Source organism: Vipera ursinii, assembly GCF_947247035.1.
Source record: "Vipera ursinii genome assembly, chromosome: 4".
In the NCBI taxonomy this organism is placed as follows: Eukaryota; Metazoa; Chordata; class Lepidosauria; order Squamata; family Viperidae; genus Vipera; species Vipera ursinii.
The window spans coordinates 31,426,751-31,452,876 of record NC_139514.1 but is presented as its reverse complement, the minus strand read 5'-3'; the positions used below and the strand labels follow the sequence as shown (position 1 = coordinate 31,452,876).

Genomic DNA, 26,126 nt, shown 5'->3' with positions numbered 1-26,126 from the left:
TTCTGGCAGGTATTTTACTCACGAGTTGGAAAGAATCATAAAATAATGAATACAAAGAATATGTGGAAGTATAAAATCTATACATTGCTTGTTCTCACACATTCAGCCCTTAAGAGTACCATAGTTACACAATAAAAATAAGTTACATATAATTTTTATAAATAAAAACATGAGGAATGGAGCAAGGCACAAGAGCAATTTCTATGGAATTGAAATTAAACATCATTTTATATTACACAGTTGTGATTGTCATGATTAAATTTACCAGTGAGCTAACTTAAGATATTGTGTATTTAGCAACATTATACACAATGGTCTTTTGACTTACACATTCACAACACATTTAAAAGTCCATAAAACTGGGCTATTGCATATTAAAGGATATTCCATTTAGTCATCACTACAGTGCTGATAAATGCAATATAAAACAGTATTTTTCATGTACTTTCTTGATACATAGTTAACATGCTAAAAAGGAAAATGAAATTGCAATGTAATACAGCTTTGTGTTCCAATACTTTTCATTGTGCATAAGGTCATTAATCAATTCAAATATATACATTTTGAGAAAATGAATTACTACAAAATTAAGTACCTTTAATTCTAAGCTAAACATATAACTTTGAACTTTCAAAATGATCAGCTTATTAACAACAATTTAAATCTCAGTCCACATCAAGCAGCAATTTGTTTTTAATTTTTTTTGCCACATTTTAATCTAATTGACAACATAATTCACAATTTAAAAGCTACCAGGGTATTTTTCTAAAGGTATAAAAGTATTTTAAAACATTTGTAAAAAGCTGTACATTTATAAATGTATGAAAATCCTGACCTGTCTTTCCAAATGTACGCACAATATGTTGATGTGCTTATACCTTTCAAAATAAAAAAAAATCATCTTCAAGGCCTACAGTTTATTATTGTGGGAGAAAGCCTCAGTAGGGTGGATAGGTAGTTATTTTTATAAACTATATTCTTAGCTGACAAGATTACATCTGCAGCTAATAAATCCTCAGTAAAGCTTTCTGTACTCTAATGTTAATATAACAATATTTATATTACACTTTGGGTGTCTTATATCACTAACACACCTTGTTAAAATAGCCCAGCAAGTAGATTCATTCTTATGCCCATGTTGCACATGGGAAACCTGAGGCTGAAAAAGAAAGCTACCTAGTGAATATGTAAGTGGACCAAGTCTGAAATCCATCATTTATTTACTAGGCAAGCAAGAGAACTATTGTCTTTGAAAAAGAATATACAGAAAGTTCTAGTGCAAATTCCAGCTTTAGGGAATCTACATCCAGTAAATGAAAAATACTATTCAGTATTTAATATGAACAGGAGAGTAGTATTTCAATGAAGTTACTCTTTCGAATAACCAGAAAAGAATGATTAACACTGTAGTTTTTCTGGACCTCATTTACCAATTTATTTATATAAATTGTTTATTCATTGCAGAGATCATTTTCAGTTTTGTATAATACTTACTAAAAATGAGTTTCATGTTTAGTTTACTTTTACAGTGCTATGAATATCCTTATCAATTGTTAATTATCAGACTGTTAGTAGTATCAGTGACTTCAAAAAGAAACACTCTCTTTCTTTGGCCCAACAGCCTATAGAGTATAGAATGATTATTGATGAATCTAAATGACTTATGTATTCACACTAATTAGGCACAAATTAAACTTTTCATGCCTAATGAGATGTAGTGCCCATCAGTAGTGAATTACAAGTTTTTCACAATCTGTACAAGAAAGCAGTAGTTGTATATTGGCCCTCAAAAGAGCAATACACATATTGTCCTGGGCCTATAATCTCATATTTTTCTTCAACACAACACAAAAGCCTGACCTTTTTTTCTACATTAAATCTGTAAAAAAAACCTCTTAACTTGTATCTTCTTCATTTTCTGTGGAGTGTGGCATATTCTGTGGTACCTGGTATAGCAATTCATTTGGAAGGCTCAGTCCTGGCATTCCTTTAGGTGTATCGTACAGCATATGTGTGGGTGATAATGGACTATCTGCCCTAGAAAGAAGTTTATTATAAGTTCCCACTAATGGAGGAGCTTGATTCCCTGAAGCTTTGAAGGTAGATACAGAAGCAATGCCTGGAGGAGCTGCAGGATGCCCTGACATATCCATCACTATTGGTATTGCATATTCTGGTCCAGTAACTGGGAGCGGTTCAGCATAGGCATGATATATTTCTTGTTCTGAGGTGTTACAAGAATCTGTATCAACATAACTTGCTTCTTTTCCTTCATGTTTAAAACTTGACTTCTGATGAAGTGTGCCAACAATTCCTCCCACAAGTGGTTGTGCATACTCTGTTGAAGAAAGCCAAAAGTGAATTTCTAAACCTCTCAATACCCAGAAAAAAGCCACTACCGGACTTGCAGCATAAGATGATAAGCCTAATCACAAGGCACACCTAAAAAGATAATCTCAGTTGTAGATGCGGGTGACATTGAATTTGTGCCTGCACCATAATTATCTGTATGTCATCCTTCATCTTTGAAAGGAATCAGAAATGGTGGCATTAACTTTTTTAAAAAACTTTAATAACTTCAATAATACCTATAGTGACCACACAGTATTTTCTTTTATAAACCCACCATCACAGACTGATAGTTTTATCTTCATGCTTAGCAATTACTCAAAGTTCCAATGGACTTCCTCAGGGATACTTATGACCCGGATTTGAAGTTCCAATAGCTAGCCCAACTCATGGTCATGTGATCCACTTTAGCTGCTGGGCAACTGGCCCACATTTATGGCCAGTAAAGGCTTTCTGTGGTCATGCATCCATGATTTATTATTTTTTTTGTTGGAAACTGGCATTTACTTCTGATTTAAAAAAAAGCCGCCCATTGTGGACAATGGATTTGCTTAACAACCATGACATTTGCTTAACAACTGTCACATTTGACAATTGCAAAAAAGGGAGTAAAATCAGGTTAGGTACAAGATGACCTACTGAACAACTGGCACAACTTATAACCTTAATTCTGGGCTCAATTAATCATAAGTCAAGGGCTAACTATACTTCAACATTTTTAAGGTTTGCTTATTGAAGCAGTTAGCAAACAATAATTCTGTTAAAAAGTACACAAATAAACCATATATTTTATTTGTAATCAAAAGATTTTTGGCAGATTTAAATGATTACTGCCTGTTGAAACTTTATTAGATGAAAAGAAATATTTATTTTATTAGATTTATTTGCCGCCTATCTTGCCTCCAGGCTAATAAATTACCTGAAAATCTAGCTACCTCTGAAGAAAGGCTAGTTTTTCATCTTTTCTCCAAGATGAAAAGCCATGGTATGGCTGTAATTTCAAGTAGACTTGTTCTAAATGTACTATTTTCTTTCACAAACCTGAAATAATTCTGTGGGAAAACTATAGCATCTTCGCTAATCTATTTAATTTGAATGCATTTACCATCTTTCTTTTGAAATATATACCGTTCGTTGAAATAAATGTAAACTGGGGAAGATATACCTGCTGATTGACTTTGTAACACAGTAGCAACTTCTTTTGATCGAAGGCAATTAATTTCACTGCTGTTATAATGAACAGATGATTCTTCATGGTCTACAGATTTAGAAGGGAAGAACTGCTTCATTCCTTTCCACCATCCTGCAATAAAATATTAAAAAGGAACAGTTCTCACCTATGACTTATAAGATACATGTATGAATCAAGCTATTCAAAATTCCATAAGTTTTTAAAAATATAATGAGCTTTCTTCGCTAATTTTGTAATAATAAATTAAAAATCATATTTTAATCCTACCAAAATCAGCAGCAGTTATCACTGGGATTCTATGCTCAGTTTTTTTCTTTCCCTCCTTTATCAAGGCAGCTATTTATTTATTTGATTTTTATCCCATCTTTATTATTTTATAAGTAACTTAAAGCAGCGAGCATACCTAAAAACTCCTTCTTCCTCCTATCTTCCTCACAATAACAACCCTGTGAGGTAGTTGCTATAGTTTAAGCCAGGGGTGTCCAACCTTGGCAACTTTTAAGACTTGGGGGACTTCCAACTTCCAGAATTCCCCAGCCAACAGAAGAATGGATGGAGAAAGTGATGGAGCTGGAAGAAGTGCAAAATTCTGTTTTAATTAAAGAACACATCCAACTTTGTTTATATTTGGAAACAGCTTCTGAATCTTGTGCTTGAGACAGAAAATAATAAACTCTTGACTGTGGTTTCCCTGATGAATTTAGTTTGTTATTATAGAAATAACTAGTACTGCTAACTTTGCTAAACTGGTAAATGAAAAGCTGAGTAATTCTATTTTGTGCTTTATTGCTTTGAAAAAAAAGTTAGCCAATGCTTTTTTTCTTTCTTTCTTCCTATACCAACACCATTCTCCCCACTTCGTTCCTCAGCCATTTTCCTATTATCTTTATTTTAATCTGTAATTTATATCAAGAAATGCTTGAGACCCCTGTGATCCCTGGGCTACACGGAAGTACCTGCCTTGCTCCACTATTCTATCTGCTCCACAAGAAAATCAATGTTAGGGGAGAGAAAGAGATGACAATCAATGATGTCATTTGAGATGTTTTGTGAAGTAGTCAACTGCCTGTCCATTTCTAAATATTTAACTGAAATAAATTAGAAATACATATTTGAACATTTACTACAAAGTTTGCATCTAAAATTACCTGCACGATCCCAATAAGGTATATCATATGTTCCTTCTGACTTTCTTTTTCTGAAAATTATGCCAAATGAAGAAAACATCCATAATTAGTATTATCTTAAGACTTATTTAGGAAAGAGTTAAGAGTATCACTGTTTGAAATATGGTTTTAAAATATTTGGCTGTAATACAACATGAAGAAGATTGATTTTTTGTGTACTATACTATTAACATAAATAGCAGCAATGTTATTTATTGAAATATGCCATTCAACCTCCAAATGTATTGTTTAAATACAAATCATCTGTAATCATTTACTATTCATTCATGCCCTCCATAAATTTTTATCCTTTCCCACAGGAGATGAAGGCAATACACATAGCAATTTATCACAATAAGCTTGAGCTCCATGGCTAAAGTAGACATAAGCCTGGGTGCCTCCAGGTCTAATCTAACTATTTCTAACAGTTATTCTCAGCTGAAGTTAAAAGAAAAAATACTGCAACAAAAGGATTTTTATCATTTGAAGAGGATTATTTGAAATTCATGGTTTTTTTAATAAATCTTGAATTTTTCCCATTTCATCTTTATATAGTCACTGTGCATTCTTAGCAATCTTCCACTGTTGTGAACCTGCAGCTCTCCAGATATATTAATCACACAACTGTACCTAAGAATTCTTAAAACTGCAGCCACAATACATCATGAGGACTATTTAGATATGTGTGCTCTAGAACAGGAATGCAGAAAGTGCAACTTTCCTGATCTGGTTCACCAGCATTCAATAACAAGCACCATAACCTCTAACAGAGTAGGTGAACATAAACCATAGCGTCACTGCACTCACTCCTTTTTTGTTGGCATTGTTGAAGCTTATAGCTTACGTTTAATCAAACCTCCCAAAGGGGTGCTGTTCCACTATATTATTTGAATATGTTGTGCGTGCTGTACAAAGCTGCTATGACACTTGTGCCACACCAAGTCTTTGCAGTCCTTCTTTAGAAGCACTTATATAAGCTGGTTACCTGTTTCTCCAGTGCCAGGAGCAAACTAAGATCAAGATGAGGGTAGTAAAAACCATGACCAACACAGGTACTAGAGCAGCTATTAATGCTACATCTGGAAAGATTAAGATATAGAATATGTTAGGTTCATAAAAAAACAAATTTGATACGTTCCCTTTTATGTAGGCAAATATCAAAGGGTACCAAAATACACAATATTAATGATATGCATTATGTTACTGTGCTCTTTTGGGTATCAGTACCTGTAGTAACACTTGGTGTTACTGTAGTATTCTTGATCTTAGGAGCAAAGGTTGTTTTACTGGTCTGCAATGGAAAATCTTTGTTGCTCCAGGGTGGAGGAGGCAATGATGCTCTTGGAGACCGAACTTAAAGCAAAAGCAAAATCTTAAATGAATGTTTTAGCTTTTAAAAAATCCCATTACTTATACAAATATTTAGTAAAAATGAATGTAATAGCCACAGTATTTGGAGATATTTTCTTAGACTGCCATGAAGATATTATGACAGCTAAGATCTTTTCAGTATACAAAATAGTCGACTTCTAATTTAGCAATTTTGTATGCAAAATCTCAATGTTCTGTTGGCTACAGACGTATATATTACTTAATCATTTCTAGTGAATGAATTACTGGGTTAAAAATAAAGTGAAACACAAAAAGGCACTATTAATGCTAGGCTTTATAGTTCTGCAATGCTATTTTTTTAGATATCAATACCTTTGGTTACACTTGGAGTAAACATAGTGTTCTTAATCTCAGGGGTGATGGTTGTTTTATCAATCTGCAAAGAAAAGTCATTGTTGCTCCTGCGTGGTGGAGGTAATGATGGTCTTGGAGCCCGAACTTAAATGAAAGCAAAATCTTGAGATGATGTCTTTAATTTGAAATGTAACAAGTAACTTTATTTTACATAATTTTACTTTTTCTCAAAATATCTGTTAAGAGTGCCAGCAACTAAATGTGAATAAATCTCATTACTCTCCTAATATGTAAGATATGAATGTCCAGGGCCAGTCAGTCACCCAATGAAAATGAAACAAATATTTGAGCAATATTTGGTTGTTCCATAACGGAACACTGGACTTACCGTAACAACTCCTTCCCCTTTCTGGAATATGTAGGATCAGTATTTTAATGCTCACTGGGAAACAAGCAGCTTTCACCCAGTTTTAGTAGATAAGCAGAATGCTCCAGCAAAAAAGGAGACAAGAAATCAAACTCCTAACATTTAAGCCATTTCCTATCAGTAATAGAAGTTGAGATACCCTCTCTGACATAGAAAAAAGGAGAGGGGTCTCTGAATCAGAGGAAACCCCGAGGTTGGGAGGGGAGGAGAGGAGACCTATCCAGGATTGTCTTCCAGATTCAGTTGCAGAACTCCAGATGAATAAACACATAGATGGAGGAATAGTTACTTATCCTGACTAGGCTCTGCCCTAACTGGTTCCTTAAATATCGATTCATTGATTTATAAAGTTTAAATGGCTGCTCATCTCACAAAATGTGACTCTGGGCAGCACATAACCCCTCATCCTTCCCTAACCAAGATCCAAAAGCATGACCAAAGTTGTTTCTCTTCTATACCCGCATCTGAATCCCAACTGAAAGGGATCCAGATAATCCACTTCATCCACAGTCCCCTGAAGCTGCTGCAGAGCCACCTTCTTAACCATCTCCCCCCAAAAGAAGAGATTAGATACTTGACAAAAAATGCCAGTATAGGGAGTCTAAGCAATAGAGAAGCAAGATGGCTTCTTGAGGAAAACTAAGGTGTGTTGACTAATCTCAACAAGCAATTCTTATTCTTTTCACAGTCCTTAGCTCAGGGCTGGATATTTGAAGCAAGTCACACAAAAAAATCTTCAGTATTTCAGGGGCTGGGCTAGCTACTTTTTATCTAGCCATCACAAATTCTCTGACAAAAATAGGTAGAACTGCTCAAGCAAAGACCAGGACTCTGCAACTAGGCGGCATGGAACAGAACAGTGGTGTTTGTGAGGATTAATATCATGATCCTACCTACTGAATAAAGGACAGTAACTGTGCACATAGGATACCCTCCTCCTCCATTAGAAAACTACATTTTATAAAGAATATATCAAATGCCACTTCACTTACCAACATTAAACTGACATCCCATCAATTCTACTTTCATTGCAATTTTTTGGTGCCATTTCAAAGGGTTTATTCTAACAAAACGAGCAATAATGGGTGGAATGAAATTATTGCGAACTTCCTGATAATAGCCTGCATTGCCTTGAAATACCTAGAAAAAAATGTGTAATATAATATTTCCGATGCAAATTTCATTTTCTTTTTCAAAGTGTTTCATTTTCAAATTAAAAAAAATAATTATCTCTTTTGTTCTCGAATCATTTCATAGCAGGCATTCAGTTCTCAAAGCACTGATGAAATATTCATTAATGCAAATTCAATGAAGCAATCATTAAAACCAGTAATGTTTAAAGTGCTTACTTTTATATTATGCAGGCTAAAGCTTGCAAGAACAGATATAAAAAAACCTGAGACTAGACAGGACTATTATACAAACACCGATTAAAAGATATAAAAGATTCAAGGCTGAGAAAAAGACAACAAAAAGTTGATTATCAGAGAAAGAGATACAGGATTCAAACCTCAAGCTGGCATGTAAATATGGCTAGATTTGATCATAGTTGATCTTCATGGTTTAACAGAAGGTTTCACAGCTCCAGCAAGCAAATTATCCGAACCCTGTTCTTGAATGTTCTGTTGTTAAGCTCATGGGATTGTACAGAAAGATTAATGCCACACCTAATATTGTCGCATTACATCAGCTACCCATAATAGGTAGCATTATTTCTGAGTCAGGCCTGATTAATCCTTGAAGGTCTAGAAATGCTCTGTAAATTTTAAAAAATCCTGGGAAAAGGTAATGGCAAACCACTTCCATTTGGACATCTCCACTGTTGGAGATGTCCAAGTTACAATGATCACTTAATATTATCAAGTTTAATGTAGCAAAGTTTAAATATATCCCCTTCTTCCTCTTCTTCAAGCTACCAAGCCCAGAAGAGGGCAGTCAAAAGTTAGATTTAATGTTTATATATGATTTTTCCCCCCTGATTTTATTTAGCAGTCAGTACTCCGTGAAATCATGGCATCCGGCCCTCTCAATTCCTGGCAAATAGATGGGGAAGAAATGGAGGTAGTGACCGATTTTATTTTCCTGGGTTCCAAGATCACCACAGATGGGGACTGCAGTCAAGAAATTAAAAGACGCTTGCTCCTGGGGAGGAAAGCCATGGCAAATCTAGACAGCACACTAAAAAGCAGAGACATCACCCTGCCAACAAAAGTGCGTATAGTCAAGGCTATGGTCTTCCCAGTTGCAATGTATGGCTGTGAAAGTTGGACCATAAGAAAGGCTAAGCGCCAAAGAATTGAGGCCTTTGAACTACGGTGCTGGAGAAGACTCCTGTGAGTCCCTTGGACTGCAAGGCATTCAAACTGGTGGTCCTACAGATCAACCCTGACTGCTCTTTAGAAGGCCAGATCCTGAAGCTAAAACTCAAATACTTTGGCCACCTAATGAGAAGGAAGGACTCACTGGAGAAGAGCCTCATGCTGGGAAAGATCGAGGGCAAGAGAAGAAGGGGACAACAGAGAATGAGGTGGCTGGATGGAGTCACTGAAGCAGTAGGCGTGAGCTTAAATGGACTCCAGAAGATGGTAGAGGACAGGAAGGCCTGGAGGAACGTTGTCCATGGGGTCACAATTGGTCGGACACGACTTCACAACTAACAACAACACTCCATGAAATATCACCAAATCAGAAATTAAGATTTCCAACAAAATTCATTAACATTTTCATAACACACGTTTAGGTAATGTTTGGTTTCTCAGATATTGATCTACAACTCTTATTATTTTTGTTAGCATGGTCAACATTACAGATATTGGGAACTGAAATCAAGCAACAGCCAACTCTTGTCAACAGACAATTGCTCTGTGGAGATATGAAAGTTATGGCCAAACGGTGAGTCACTGCAAAAGTTTTCTGGAATAAGGATGTTCATGTGCAAAATCCATGTTAGCTGCCTTTGCCACTAAAATAATGTAGAGGGAAAGATAGGTTGCACCTCCAAAACTGATTTTTGTCAACTCTTTCCCCTAAAGCATTTTACAGAACAGTCGCAGGAAAAGCCAACCTCACCCGCTCCACACCCTCCCCCTGTTGGAGGCGGGTCTAGGCTTTGGTGTTTCATCTGTACGAAGTTCAGTCGCAGCCTGTCAGGTTCGCTGAGGAAGAGAACAGGAAAGGCTTTGCCATGGCTGCACTGAGAGCCTGTCAGGTTGTGCGAAGCATTGTTGCTTCTGGCTTGAGAGCACAATCCAGTCATGCTGCTGCAACATCACCAAAAAGCAAATCTGCTCCTTATAGCTTTGAACTTACTGATGAACAGAAAGAATAGCAAGCTACAGCTCGTAAATTTGCTAGAGAAGAAATCATACCTGTTGCTTCTCACTATGACAAAAATGGAGAGTACCTGTTCCTATCATTACGAAGGCATGGGAGCTTGGTTTGATGCATACCAGAAAGTTGTGGTGGTCTTAGCCTTGGTACTTTTGATACCTGCCTTATTACTGAAGAATTGGCTTATGGATGTACAGGAGTTCAGACAGCTATTAAGGCAAATTCCATAGGTCAAATGCCAATCATAATTGCAGGAAATGATCAACAGCAGAAAAAATATTTAGGAAGAATGACTGAAGAGCCCTTAATGTGTGCATACTATGTAACAGAACCTGGTGCAGGCTCTGATGTAGCAGATATAAAGACAAGAGCTGAAAGGAAAGGAGATGAATATATTATTAATGGACAAAAAATGTGGATCACCAATGGTGGCAAGGCTAATTGGTATTTTTTATTGGCACGTTCCGAACCTGATCCAAAAACTCCTGCAAGTAAAGCTTTTACAGGATTTATTGTGGAAGCTGACAGCCCTGGAATACAGATTGGAAGAAAGGAGCTTAACATGGGCCAGCGCTGTTCAGATACAAGAGGGATTGTTTTTGAGGATGTAAGAATACCCAAAGAAAATGTGCTTATGGGTGAAGGAGCTGGCTTTAAAATTGCCATGGGAGCATTTGATAAAACAAGGCCTCCAGTAGCAGCTGGTGCTGTTGGATTAGCACAGAGAGCTTTGGATGAAGCTACAAAATATGCTATGGAAAGAAAAACCTTTGGGAAGGTCATTGCAGAGCACCAAGCAGTGTCCTTCATGTTGGCTGAAATGGCACTGAAAGTGGAACTGTCGCGCCTGGCCTACCAGAGGGCAGCATGGGAGGTAGATGCTGGTCATAGAAATACCTATTTTGCTTCTATAGCAAAGGCATATGCTGGAGACATTGCAAATCAAGTAGCTTCTGATGCTGTCCTAATTTTTGGAGAAAATGGATTCATTAGTGAATATCCAGTAGAAAAACTAATGAGAGATGCAAAAATATACCAGATTTATGAAGGAACAGCTCAAGTTCAGAGAATAATTATAGTTCGTGAACATATTGGCAAGTTTAAAGCTTGAGAATATACATTAGCTTGATTTACAAATGTTGGGCTTCCCCCCCTCCCTGGTGCTTTACTTTTAATATTGAACAAAAATGGGATCAATAGTAGTATTGTCAAAACCTAATACATGAAAAGGCCAGCCACTTAATTTCTGGAACTATTCAAGATATTTATCATGACATGGTTGTCTCTGTTGTCTGAAATCTTTGTACTATATTTAAGTGCCTTGGATTTCTGCAATTGAATAGATTCCTGACATGAAGAATTTCATATAAAATTGAAACCTGGGAGCCATGTGTAAATTAGATGTTGTTAGGTCTGCATTGCAACAATTACTACATATTATATATTGATTACAGAACAAGAATAAGGCTGAGATGAAGAAGCCCACTAGCCCTGCATAAATTCTTCAAAAGAGATGATTCAGATCCCTTTGAGAATATACATTGCCTTTTTATCATTAAACCAGCTGCATCTTTTTTTCATGTTTGTGCAGCTGCCTCATAAAGTGTTCCATATGTGATTTTTGCAGACATTTTGCTTCTTTTAAAAGGATATCATGAAGCCTAAATACTACATCTCTAACTAACATTCTTTAATATTGAATCATCCAATTCCAAATTTTTTCTAGAGCCCTATCCAGCCATTCCTCTCTTACTGTTCTGCCTTTGGGCTTACAGTGTGTGATTTCTGTGGGTAATCTTCCCTCAATCCAAGATTAAGTGCATGAAATATGAAATATTTTTTTATTTTTCTATATGAGTACCTTGACACACAGACTGAGTGGATTAGTATGTTCAATTTCAGAATTTACAAATTTTCCAATAAATATATTTCAATACAATACCTGCATATTAAATGTCTAAAAACGGCTCTTAAATATCACTTTAAAAACACACAATGATTTCCTGTAATATATTATCTTAATCTCACCTTATCTCTCTCAACACCAGGTTCTCTATATATCGTCCACTTTTGTCCTTCATTACTATAGAGAATCCTATAAGCAGAGACATAATAATGGTACTCTGCTAAGGTGCTGCCAGTTGTAATGATACCTGTGAATCAGAAGGTCCCCTTTATCATAAACAAATATAAAATATAAATGTCTATGTCTATCTGTCTTTGTGAATGGGTGGATGGATGGATGATAGATAGATAAGATAGGTAGGTAGGTAGGTAGATATATAGATATAGACAGACAGACAGACAATGACTGGAACATTCTAATCATATCTTCTATACAGTAGACAAAAAATACTTGCTCCTAATTCGTAAGTCATATGATACTGCAAACCTCAGAATAAGATGCATCTGTGTATGGGACCTTTCTGACTTTATCCAGAAAGGGTGAGGAGAGGTGAAACAAAAATGCATTTTAGCACAATTGCTTTTTAACTTGTGTATCAACTCTGATAAAAACCTTTCAGAGAATTATTGTCCATGAGCCTAAACTGGCTTCAAATTACATTCCAGCAGTTTATGACTAAAACAGTTGCCCAAATATTATATGAGATTCAATTTAGCTTTAGGATCCAGAGATAGAAACTCTTGGCTATCAGCCTATGCTGATAAATTTTATGTTTACTATTTTTTAAGGGATGCTGATTCTACATTCGCATTCCAGGTGGCCAAATGTTTTCCTCAAATCATACAATTATGCAAAACTTTTAATTCATGATAATGAACTGCTGTACCAAAATATTTCTCTTTTCCTATTGTCAAGGCCAGTCCAAGACCTAAATGACGACATCTGATTTGATTTGGTGATATGGTTGGCTATGTTGAACTTTATAAATACTGCATCTAACATTCTCTCTTACTTTCTCTCAAAGTAAATTCCATTTTAATAATAATATTATATATTTATTTTCTTCATTAAATAAATATTTCATATTTACTTGCCTGTTATTCGCTGTTCTTTGTTTAGATCAATTTGCAACCACTGATACTCATCATTAGTAAAAGCTGCCCAAGAGTGTCCAGGCCTTTTCAACCTGGCTCTTTCTGGCTTCCAAGTGCTTGGTTGACCCAGCTGCTCAGGCCATTCCAAAAATGAGGATGCATTAATTTGTGAATCAGCAATTACTCCAGATTCCATTCCAAGTGTCCCATAACAACCTAAACCCAGAAACAAAAAGAGCAATCAGTAGATTAAAGAAATTGATAGAAAATGTTGTATCTATTGGGTTGCACATTTTATAATCGCATTAAAAAGAAGATGGCTTCTAAGCCATTCTTGTTCATAATAAATATTAGGAAAAAAGCTAACAATTTCATATAATCACAAGGCAATGTGTTTAGGCAATCAGTAATTCATATAATAACTTTTTGCCCCAGTTTGAAATGACAATAAAAAGCTTAGGGGGAAAAATCAAAATGAAGGAGAAATATAGGGCTGAATCAAGTCTAGATGTCATTAAACACCAAGAAGCATAAAGGCTTACCGCTGGTTTTAAAAGTGAAGAGACCTGAAGACAGAGGACCTCTGTGTAAAAAAAATAACATATTTGTATTTTACTATCAATATACTTGAAGTTTTTCCTTAATTTCTGTCTATATATTTACTAAAATACTCCTCAAAGATACACCATTTTTGTAATGTGTCATTTTGCATTACTGTTTAGCAGATTATTGAACTATTTTTGAAATATGACCCACACTAAAACTCTTCACATTCAAAATACAAAGAAAAGCAGACTTCTAGACAAATCTGACATTTTTTTAAAATACGGATAATCAGATTAGTCCACTTCCCATTGAGACCAAGTTTAGCAAGCTTGTCAGTGAAAAATTATTTTACTTGTGTACTTTCTTGAAGTCAAGATACTGGCAACATTTAATAACACCAGGAAAACTAAAACAAAGATATAAATTGCTTGCAATTCATGATTCAAAATATTTCTAATAGACCCTTCAGTCTCTGAAATGTACTGAATTTCTTCCAGATTTTATTTCTGTTTCTTAAAAATACAATCCTCCTTACAAAAGGATGCTAAGATGCTTCATAATTCATTGTTTTAAAAGTTAAAAATATTTATTAGTCAACATTTAGACAACTAATCTTATACTATCAATCAATGGCATCAATTTCATGAAAAACATATTCTGATGCAATCTTTTATTTGATAACTAGTCTGTTCTTTACAATAATTTGTAAAAATATTTAAAATAATACTCTGGGTTTAATGTTTCAGAGTTTTAATTTATATGCATGTCAAATTCTAACAATACTGAAATGTGATGACGTTTAAGAAAATATATACTTACACTTTTGATGTAACATTGTTAGCCAGAGAGCTTTCATAGTATGGAATACCTTTGCTGATTACAACATTAATTTGACCTCCAAGAACATTGGATACCACTCCTGCATGGACACCAGCCATGCAAAGGGAAGATGACTTGGGAAAAAGATGGATTTGAAATCATGCATTAATTCACAGTATTTCAACCATTCTTGGTAAAGTATTACTAATATTCAGTCATGTTCAGACTGTTTGGAACCTGTGATGTTGATGATTTCTGGCAAACTAGTTTGTTCTGACTGCTATAATATCCACTGATGGTTTATGTGATTTGTATTTTGATTTTAAATGTTGTTAACAACCTGGGGCCAATATGGTGAAATGGATGATTATATAAATTAACTCAATAATCTAAAAATCACAATGAATGTTACTTACATCTCTATAGCCATGAGGAATAGTCCCATAAATTTCAGCAAAAGGAAGCACACAACCAGCTGGACAATATTTGCTAAGGGAAAAAAACCAGGTGTTGTCATAATATGCAACCAGTATACTTTGTACTGAATTTTTGTAACAATTAATAAAACTCATTAAGCAAGGATAGTCATTCAAACAAATCAAGTCTGAAAATCTAAATACATTTTCAAGAGGGAAAACATATTTTCATGAAGAATTTACAATAATAAACTACAGTGACATGATCTGGCAAATAATTGGTCTGAAAATATTTTGAACACAACATTGGAATTAAGCCTTATCATTTAATGACATATTAATGACAAGACAAATAAATAATACATATTATAAAACAAATAAAGTAATTAATAAAAGTTAAATACTTATTTCTGGGAAGAGTTACGCATTGTAAAAGTATTTCATTCTGATTATTACAAACAATAAACTAACATCTGAAAAACCATTGCATATTTATTGTTATGACTTAAGAGCTGTGTTATATTACAGTACATTAAGAGTGGCAGTATAAACCTAAGTTTCTATTATAAAAGGACTTAGAGCAGTTAATTGGTTAATAGTGCAATCCTGTTTAAATTTATTTTGAAATAACACAACAGTTGATTTACTTTCAGATCAATAGAGGACTGCAGTCAAAAACTTTAATTTTAGAGTTTAAGTGTAAATTCTTGATTTTTTAAAATCATGAACCATAATAATAAATCTTGACCTTAACCATAACAAACTGAAATACTTTACTTTAGTACTACTTCAGAAACAGATATTATATACTGTGTTTTCCCGAAAGTAAGGCCTATCCCAAAAATAAGCTCCAGCTTGATTTTGGGGGTGGGCCTAATATAAGCCCTACCCCAAAAATATGTTTTGGGGTGAAGCGCACGCCTAAAAATCAAGCTAGGGCGGAGTTGGGGGTGTTGAGCTGCCCCACGTGCCCTGCACCCGCTTACCTTGCAGCCAGGCCTTTCTTAGCCAACCCACTTCTGCAGTGTCTTCTGCAGCCAGGCCTACATTTCTCAGTCACAGGCCTTTCCGGAAGGCCACTGCAGCCGAGAATTGAGCTATGGATTCAGTCCATAGCTCGTTTCTGCAAGACCTCTGCAGTTGAGAACCGAGCTATGGATTGAATCCATAGTTCAGTACTCGACTGCAAAGGCCTTCAGGAAATGCAGACCGGAAAGCAGCTGCAGAATGAAGCTGCTCCTTTGGCCACAGAAGTGGGCCTGCTGGGCGGGGCTGTCAGTGCAGGACGTGAGTATAAAAGACACCCCCTTATTTTCGGGAAATCATGCTAAATATAGCAATAAGATATATACACTGCATTGAATAAAATTATTTTCAGTCAACTGTAGTCAAAAGTCTATTCACACATGAGCATAACTACTTTCTCTCCCTATGGAATATTTTGTTCAAACAAGAGAAAAAAATAACTAGTTCACAAGTGATCTGATCCTAATTTCTTGTCAGAATATTAAAAAAATTACCTGAATTCTGGCTCAGAAAAGTGACTTGCAGTATCTAAACATGTTATTAAATCTAGGAAAAATTATAACAAAAGAAAAATTATGAAAGAACAAAACATTTTTAAAGAGTGAAATGTTTTAAAACTCTGAATTAAAAACTAGTGAATCATTAATCATTTTAATGCATCCTACTTATTTTTATTTCCACTGAATATACTATGATCTCAGGGAACTACTGCCATTCATTCTTAGCTATAATGTGCTACAAGGGATAGAATTAGGATTAGACAGTTTGTTTCTATCAGCTGAAATCACTCTCTGTTGACTGATTCTAAAACAGATCTAGCAGAACCAAGCAATGTATCAGCAAAAAAGCCAAAAAGAGGACCAGCAGACATAATACATAGGATAAACTGAGTTATATCTTGCCCAAACATCAAAGTAAGGAAATGCTAATAATAATTGATATGGCAATTGAGAAGCGCCTGTAATGATTTCCAGCGCACTAAATGCAATAGAAATTCCAAATAATTACCATGAAATCTTTCAGGATTAGGTTTCATGTCAGCACGAATAACGAAATCAGAGTTTATGTTATGATGCTGTGCAGCATCTATTAACTGTGGTTCTCCCATGACTTCAGGTGAACTTCAGTCATTTGGTTATTAAATTTAGAGCTCTATATATGAAAACTAAAGGCAATTACTAACCAATAAATCAATGCGAAAATGCTGAGAGTTGTACTATTATTGGGGTAGTCCAAAGGGAGTTAACTGAATTTCAAATGATTTGCAGATTAGTTTAGACTTCAGGTAATAATGATCTATCTGCAGCTAGAGAAGTGGAAGATAATAGGGAAATCTGACTGAAGAGTAGAAAAATATGCTGTTTCCACAAATTATCCCTAAAGAATGTTATCCTCAATCCTAACCTCTAAAAAAATGTGTTCCTGCTGCAACAAAAACACTTCATGTCAAGCCATTAACTCTATGACTATCTGGCCAGGAATGCGCAATGTTGCTACAAAATAGAACAATTTATTTTAATCACCTTGGATTAATGTATTCTAGTCATATCTTTTGTGTATTTTAAGCTTAATATCTTTAGATCATCCTGTCTGAATGTGATTTTATAAATGTCTTTGCTTAATGTTTTTATACATTATTTATCAGAAACTGGGTAACAAGAAATTACCTATTATGGTAAGATTATATAATTATTAAACAGAAATAGATATGTAGTCTGCTAAAATATGGCTAAATTAGATACTATACCTGGTATATCTGTTGTTGAATATGAAGCAAGAAACCCATGTCCATAAAAATGAATGTCACTCATGAACTGTACTGTAATTTCATTACTCTTTGATTCATTTAATTTGTCTACCTGAAGGCCCAAACCACAGTATTTCCCTAAAATAGATACAATAGAGATACTTAACACATATATAAATGTAGTATTAAACTTCTCATCATTTAGTAGACCTATGTGTTTAATCTACACTAAATATAGCAGCTGCACAAGTTTAACAATAACGAAATACAAAATGAACAATATGTTTCCTTTTTCTCTCACGGCAGGTTTTTGAGAATCTCTTAGAAATGCAGAGGTACCAAAGAGGTATAGTTTTTTCAACATTTCCAAGCCCGTTGAGTTATTTAGTATCAAACCACATGACTTAATCATTTTATCAAATATATTGTTTAGTCTTTTCAAGGACTGATCTCCTCATTTGGGAACCCTTTCCAAGCTAGGGAGAGAAACAGAATGATTTTCCTAAATGTATGTGTGTGTATGTATAATATATATATATATATATATATATATATATATATATATATATATATATATATATATATATATGTGGATCTTTGGTTATTCGGGTTTTTCCCCGCGTAGAACTAAAGGTGTAGGGGCGACGTTTCGACGGAATCCCGGGAAAAAACCCGAATAACCAAAGATCCACATATGAACACCCGCGAAAACCTCAGAAAACATATATATATATATATATATATATATATATATATATATATATATATATATATACATACTGTGTGCATGTGTCTGTGTTTGCATCTTTAATTTTAATAAGGGTTCTATGAATTTAGTCCGAAGAATTTGTTGTAATGAAACTTCCTATAAAAGGAAATGAAACATACTTTCAGTGCAGTTTCAGTATAACTCTCCTTAAGATTCAGCAGTTATCTCCCCTTTACTTTTAACTCCCCTTACTTAAATCATAATATATGCTAAAGATTTGCCAATATAGTAAGTGATTACCAAGAAATTTTATTTCAAAACTTTAAGGAACAAGTGCTGCCAATTTTAGTGTGACCTTAACATTTCTAAGCATGATAAGAAAAGCATGTAAAGTATGGCTTATGAAATTTATTTATCATCTGATCTGGTTGATTTTCAAGCTTGATCACTCTTTTGCTTGGGTTTTTTTTCCAAATACCAAATTTAGTCTCATTCTATTCAGTTTAAGACATTTTTCATACTGCTGGACATGTAGAAGGATAAAATCTATGCTCCCTTATATTCTTTTTATAATTCCATTGAGTTATCAAAACTAAAAATTCATTTTTAGCAGACTAAAATCTTTTACATAATCGTACTAAAATAAGCTGTACATAAAGAGAATAAAAGTAGAGAATTATTTGGGCCAGTGAACTCTACTTGTAAATCAAGATGGACAGATCTTGGCCATTTAAAGAACTCAAGTTTTGCTTTTTGCTTTAGACAAAATCACTTTTCATATAAACTGAAGAAGTATAAATTTGCTATATGTATTTTTGTGACAGATACTTTATACCAAGTAATGAATCAAAACAGTGCTCTACTGAATACATATATGTCTTTTTAAATGATTTTTAATGAAATAAACAATCAATATTATTAAAAGTGCAGAATGTATGAATGAAAATAAAATAAAAACAAGCAAAACAGAAATAAACTTCAGGGAATATGTAATTTTAAAAATAAATATGAGTATGTTAAACATTCATTTGTACAAGGCTAATTAGGAAAAAGGACAGTGTAGTGAAGAAATATTACAGTAAAGCCCTTTGTCCAGGGCTTTTCAAAACCTGTTCAACTCTGTGTTATCACAAAATCAGGTAACATTTTGCTTTGCATACCAAATTATTCATAGAAATTGGGCACAGAAAAAAGAAAAAAATCATAAACATTTTTCTACTCTTAAGTATATATAATACTTTAGATAAAATATGTCCTTACCTATCTCTGTTCTTGTAGGTCCAATTCCATTATAAATCCTAACATAATTAAAATGACAAGAATCTGAATCATCAATATCAAAATCCCCAAATTTGAGCTGAACTCTCTGTTCAGGCTTTACTCGAATTTCCCATTCACACACTGTGCTATTGGGATAGGAATGTGGATAATTAATTGATGTAAATGTTCCACTTTCAGGACCTAAGACAGTATATCCACATCCATCACCTGCAAAACAAAAATTCATCTGTAAGGTTGCTTTTTCACACTTAGAAGAATGTGTGTCTGCTCTTCAAGGGTAGACTACAAATAAATGTTATATGTATAGATTTAGCTATAATCTTTCGGATCTAGCTACACATGCTAAGTCTAATCTTGATTTCTTTATTAATGTGAAATCTGCACCCTACGATGAGGAAGATCTTCTAACATACTTTATATATGCACATAATTAAAGTAAAATCAATATTATAGTAACTTTGATGATTGCAGCCCACATTAGAAGGCAGTCTTACAAAAAGCTCTTTAGAAAAAAATCAGAATTCCTTAGTGTCTAAAAGTTAAAGACACCAACCTCTTTTAAGCAGGCCTTCAACAAACAGTGCTTTAGAATGGTTTCAGCTATCTCTGTTATGATAATGGATAGTGAATGGTCATGTGCTTAACTTAGCAATATGTCTGGGGGGAAAATATTGAGAAAGGGGCAATTCTAAAATTTCCCTTTACTATTTTAGAATCCTTTATCTAAACTGCGTATTTGTTGAATAGAAAATCACAGCCTGGATTATGGTTTCATATTCATGAATAGCTTTTCTTGGCCTCCTGTTATAATTCAGTTCCTTATAACACACTGTACATTACAGTAAAGAATATGAGCAAGTAATTATGAAAAAGATACCCAGCACTGGGACTGATTTGAATAAGCAGGTTGTGCCTCTGCTACTGAGAAGAACCATATGTCAATTTCATGACAGGGGAATTTTAAACTCTCATTCCCGAAGAATGCATAAAATATCAGTCAAACATAACATTGACTTTACTTTCATCAAAAACCTATTAAATATTTTTTAAAAATTAATATTCTAAAAAAGCACTGTATTGTTTTACTAAATCTGAGATAGCAAAGAATTCTTTGCATAAATTTTTTTACTGTTAATGCAAAACAGATGAGGGAACAACACAGATATCCTTCCTTCCGTGAACTTTAAGACATTATTTGCAAACGTATTTGAATAAAAAGAACATACAGTATAATTCTACCTTATTTTCCAGCAAACAATTTGAAATCTTCATAATGTCTGAGAGTATAAGCCTCTCCTGCTTTGTTCAGTAATTTCCAACATCTTCAGTTAGTACAAATAGCATTGGGAGGTAACAGGAGTAACAGTTTAGAGATTGCCACAAGTTTCCACCCTTACTTTATATGATATCCTGCATATTATATTACATACTACTGAAGGTTTATAACTGACGGAAACATTTAATATTCAAGAGAACAATATATTTATCCATGAAACTAACCAAGATCCAAAAAAAAGGGACCTTGTTAAGAGAAAGCAGAACCAGACGTCAGGAAATGTTATTGCTTGGATGCTGTACTGCCCTAGTACACTCACTGCACTGTTATCTGCCAACTTTTGCAACCTACGTTGTGGGAAGATTATGCTCTCTCTATGCATACACACAAAAAAAAACCAGATGCAATAAAAGAATGGTAGTTAATATTTTTAATACTAAGTAAGTACCTCAGAATCTGCATGTCCTTCCATATTAAAATATATTTTATCTCAAAAGTAAAAAAAATAATCTTGTTTTTGAAATTTAGAAAGCCTCATCCAGCTTTCTAATCACTAATTTATTTAAGCATTAATATATTTTGGAAGGAACTAATATATTTGTATGCAGTGTCTTAGAACATATAAAGAATGGCAGTTAAATATGTTTATACTCAGCAAGATTTGTAATTTAATGCATATAATTGCTTTTTTATTGATTCTAGTGACTCAAATTACCTAATAAGGTTTGTATTCAAAAGTGAAACACTTCTTTAAATCCAGAACATGTTCTGGAGAGTATATGTAACTATACATGGTCTTCTCAGTCTTCTGGGCACAACATTTGTGTTGGAATAATGATAGATTAGATTAGATTAGATTAGATTAGATTAGATTAGATTAGATTAGATTAGATTAGATAGATACAGTGAGTGAGTGAGTGGTGGGATTCAGCCAGTTCGCACCACTTCAGCAGAACCAGTAGCTAATTTTTTGTTGCCCAGGCCCAGAATGGACTTCCGGAAGCGGCATCCACAAAGAGAACTGGTTGTTCACATATTTGAATCCCACCACTGGATGGATGGATGGATGATAGATACATAGATAGATACACAGTCAGACAGACTTTTACTCTCTTAATGTTAAGATTAGATAAGAAAAAAAGGACCCTAAATTGTAAAAAAAATCTTAAGGAAGATATTGTGCAATATATTAGCAGTATAGAAATAAAATGCATGGTAAAATCTAATAATCCAATAAAAGACAACATATGTAGGTCCAGATTGAACTGTCAAGTCCTTGGTGTTCTCTGAGCTTAGTTTGTTTGCAGATGTTTCATTACCCAACTAGGAACATAATCAGTGAGACTAAATGTTAGGCTTTCTCCCTGTTTATATATACATAGCAGCTTCTAATAATATAAAATATTAGTATCCTACAAATTCACCAAAGATTTATGGACCAAATATAGAAATGCTAATCATTTATATCATAATCAGTTATTCGTGCACATTCAAAGCTTCTGTATAAAATTTGGCTAGATTATCTGTAATAAGGCTTTTTTTATTTGATGGGAGAAAATTAGAAAACTCAGAGACACCTGGGACATATAAGAACAAAAAAAAAGTCTTCTTCAGTATCATTATACAGTAATATAGTAGAAATGGGAAAATGGATTCCATTTAACCATCACAACAAGAGCAAGTTCCCATATAAAAGGGATGAAAGCAAGCTATTATATTGTAACTGACTCTGAAGAAAAACCTTGTTGAAATGGAGGGAACTGTAGCCAATGAAATTAGCTGCTTTCCACTGGGTAATTAAACCATTATTGGGTAGATTTTAGCATGAGGTCTCCCTCAGGTATTTAATATCATCCTTTGATAATTCTCTTAGTTTGACTACATTTGAGGAAATGTAGGAAATCAAGAGAGATAGTTGAATCTACACAGTGCTAATGTTTAGGTCATTGTGGAAAATCTGAATTTATGCAGTTATTTATCCCTACAATAATGCAAGGCAAAATAGACTACGCATATTGACAGCTGTCATTTTACAGTAGACTTTACATTATAAATGGTTATAACACTGCAGTAGATGTAGTAAAACAGAATTGTTGACTTTAGAATCCATCACATATTTTATCATTAAAAACTAAACACGATGAACAAAATATTTTTGTGAAAAACAAATCCAGCATTATAAACACTTTTGTACATATGTAATGGCTGTACTCTGAAATGGATCCAGGCCCAAATGGCACAGAATGTGAATGTTTTAACTGACTTGAGATAGAACTGCAGTTTCTAAATGTCCCTGATCCTGATTCCAAACCGTTTGTAGTCTCTTCCTTCTTGACAAGTTTGGAAGTTTAGCATGCCAGCAGTGCTATATGTCAAAGTGGAAAAAAAGATGTTTAAAAACTTTTGGCACTTACCTAAGAAAACAACTTCACAAAGAAGAAAAAGAAGGTATTTTACATTCAGAGACCAAACTACATTCCTCAAATCAAAGTGAAATGAATGTTAAATCTAGGGATGCTGTGGTGAGGTGAAGAGAAGGACAAATGTATATATTTTCTGGCACTCATTCTGTTTGAGACAATGTGAGAGCATCTTTTTTTCTTCCCTTTAAAATCCACACTCCTATTCTGAATGAGCCTCCTTTGTTTTTCCAATTCTTGATTCTTTAATTCCATCCCATCATTTCACATACTGTAATCCTTTCAAGTCTTTTACTTTACATTGTTTAAATCTATACTGTTTAAAGCCAATGGGTTTTTTTAAGTGCAAACAATATTTTATCTTTGCCAGCAGTATCTCTGCTTCTGCCCTTATTTGGCCTCACTGATAGATGTATTTGTATGTTAGGTAGTGCTAACATATTACAAAAATTATAGATGGAAAGGGAGGTTCATTCACTTGAGCAATGCTAATGTAGAAGCAGGCTCCTCATACAGATTCTATTTCCAAAAGACTGTATAATTTGAAATCCTCACCATTTCTAAAAAAGTAATGCATTTCAACTAAATTTTATGTTTACTTTCTTGTTAGTAAAGTTCTATGGTCAGAGACAGAGTGATCCTAAGTTGTTTACAAAGTCCAGCAATACAAATAAAAAATAAGCATATTAAACAATACAGTTCAAAATAATCCACTTCCAATTACACACACCTTTTCATCAAGCAGACTAAATGTTCTCATTATTCCTAAACATCAATTGGATTGCAGTTTGCAAAACAGACTAACTTATTGGCTGGCATCATGCCCTCAGTGCTTCTTGAATGTACCCCGTTCTGCCTGTTTTTCCAGAACTAGAGAAACTTTTGAATTGGGCTACACTACTAGTCTACAAAGGACTAGGTCTTGTTTATTTTTGCTGCAATAAATTAAAAGGGGATGTTCTGGAGATGACAGTGTATTTTTTCCCACTATTGGGGTGTTGTTGTTTTTTGGCCTATTCGGGATACACTTAATTCTTTTACGACTTCTTTTAAAAAGAAAAAAAGAAAAAGCAAGCACTTCTTTCAGGCGGACGTTCAGCTTAATCAGCTAAGATGCAACGAGATGAGACTTTTTTTTTGTTCGCGGCAAAAAGTTGCGAAAACTCTCTGGGCTTTCTGGGCAGAGAGAGAAACGGTAGCCCGGACTACAAAACCCTCATTACATTTTAATATAGATCGCATCGTCGATGCAAAATAAGTTGTACGAACTCAAAAACTGGAGTTCAACTGAAAGCAGCCCTTCTACATTTCTTTGCTATTCCAAATTATGAGCCTGGGAAGGGCGTTCAAAGTTTGCCGAACTTCAGGAGCAGATCGAAGCAGCTCGCTACAGATGCACGGAACTGGGTTTATGGGAGGAGCATCTTTGGATTACCCTGCTCCACCTTTTCCCCTCCCTTTTCCCCTTCCCCACGCACTAAATGACATCCGAGGCGAAGGGAGAGGGCGATGCTCCTCCTGGGTGCGCTCCGGGCGAGCGTCAAGGCACAATGGCGGGAAGATTTTTTTTTCCTGCCTTGCTACCGGATCTCCACCTACCTTTCTGAGCAACCGCGTCCCGTCTGAGCAGCAGGAGCAACAGCAGGGAGAGCACCGCCGGCCGGGTCCCCGGGGGGAGGAGGAGGAGGAGGAGGCGCTCGCGGCCGCTCACCATTTCCCGCGTCTCCTGCACAGCAGCCGGTTGTCCGAATGCATCCCGAGCCGAACGACTGCGCGTCTCCGGCCGCCGCTCGTGGATCCGGCCGCCGCCCCCTCCCCTTCCTTTCCTTCCCCCCACCCACCGCTGGTTCCCGCCGCTCCCCCTCCCCCGGTAGCCTCAACCACTTCCGGGTCTGTCGGCCGCCCGGCTACAGCGGCAGCCGCCCCCTTCCGTGCCTCCTGCAGAAGAGGGTCAGCGGGGCTAGCCTTCGGAGCCTTCTCCTTGGCCTGGCTGTAGGCAAGGAGGCGGAGGGAGTCCCGGGCGGAGAAAACGGCAGCCACGCTCTTCGGGGGGGGGGAGGGGCGGGGGGAGTTTAATAGCCAGATGTTAAAGGGCAGAGGCAGGCCTTTCTAAAGGGATCAAGTGGGGTGAATCGAACGGAGATCTCTAGTGTCGCCGTTTAAAGCGTTTGCCCCTTGCGACTGGAAGGAATGGCCAACTCTCAACCCTACTGGACAACCCTAAAGAAAGTAGGAAAGCCCCAACAGTCAACCGAATTTGCCCTCTAAACAAAAAAAATGTACCCATTCCCAGGATGTCTTATCTAATTTATGTAGCCTTTAGATTACTATTTCATAAATGCAGCAAAACCAACCGACAACCCACAAATCAAAAATTCACAGACGTCAAGGTAGCTTCCTCAGAGAGATCTGCTGAAACCAGCGTTTGTTGGAAGAACAAATTTAAGGAGTGCTAGCAAGTCTAGGGACGCAGTGGCTCAGTGGGTTAGGACGCCGAGCTTGTCGATGAGATGGTCAGCAGTTTGGCAGGTTGAATCCTGAGTGCTGCGTAACAAAGTGAGCGCCTGTTACTCGTCCCAGCTTCTGCCAACCTAGCAGTTCAAAAGCACGTAAAAATGCAAGTAGAAAAATAGGGACCATGACAGTGGAAAGGTAACCGTTCTGTGCGCCTTTGGCGTCTAGTCATGCCAGCCACATGACCACGGAGACGTCCTCAGACAAGCGCTGGTTCTTCGG

At 35.5% G+C, this 26,126-nt stretch overlaps 1 protein-coding gene and 1 pseudogene across 3 annotated transcripts; one reads left to right on the top strand and one right to left on the bottom strand.

Annotated features, from left to right (window-relative positions):
* On the bottom strand, positions 1-25,220 carry DCBLD2 (discoidin, CUB and LCCL domain containing 2). Of its 2 annotated transcripts, XM_083362765.1 has the most exons (17): positions 24,990-25,220; positions 20,934-21,016; positions 19,674-19,901; positions 17,705-17,842; positions 16,452-16,503; positions 14,932-15,004; positions 14,516-14,649; positions 13,693-13,733; positions 13,151-13,366; positions 12,179-12,303; positions 7,813-7,960; positions 6,412-6,537; positions 5,935-6,060; positions 5,693-5,786; positions 4,690-4,739; positions 3,515-3,652; positions 1-2,338 (listed from the first exon to the last, which is right to left on the bottom strand). In XM_083362765.1, the coding sequence occupies exons 4-17, from the start codon at positions 17,766-17,768 to the stop codon at positions 1,896-1,898; spliced, it is 1,830 nt and encodes a 609-aa protein (XP_083218891.1). In that variant the 5' UTR covers positions 17,769-17,842; positions 19,674-19,901; positions 20,934-21,016; positions 24,990-25,220; the 3' UTR covers positions 1-1,895. The 2 variants fall into 2 exon arrangements, with proteins under 2 accessions (XP_083218891.1, XP_083218890.1); XM_083362764.1 differs by lacking the exon at positions 20,934-21,016 and having other exon boundaries at positions 24,990-25,187.
* On the top strand, positions 9,943-12,161 carry LOC310640473 (medium-chain specific acyl-CoA dehydrogenase, mitochondrial-like; annotated as a pseudogene). The gene has a single exon. The product of its transcript is annotated as a medium-chain specific acyl-CoA dehydrogenase, mitochondrial-like (transcript).
* Positions 25,221-26,126: the final 906 nt, after the last annotated feature.

What these genes read in the sequence shown, in the direction of transcription:
- DCBLD2 (XM_083362764.1), bottom strand. Translation starts at nt 25,104, where the DNA reads ATGGTGAGCGGCCGCGAGCGCCTCCTCCTCCTCCTCCTCCCCCCGGGG. An exon ending in TTCCTCATGGCTATAGAGAT is followed by an intron (nt 14,650 to 14,931) that starts GTAAGTAACATT and finishes CTTTTTCCCAAG; the next exon opens with TCATCTTCCCTTTGCATGGC. An exon ending in AACAATGTTACATCAAAAGT is followed by an intron (nt 13,734 to 14,515) that starts GTAAGTATATAT and finishes TTTTTTACACAG; the next exon opens with AGGTCCTCTGTCTTCAGGTC.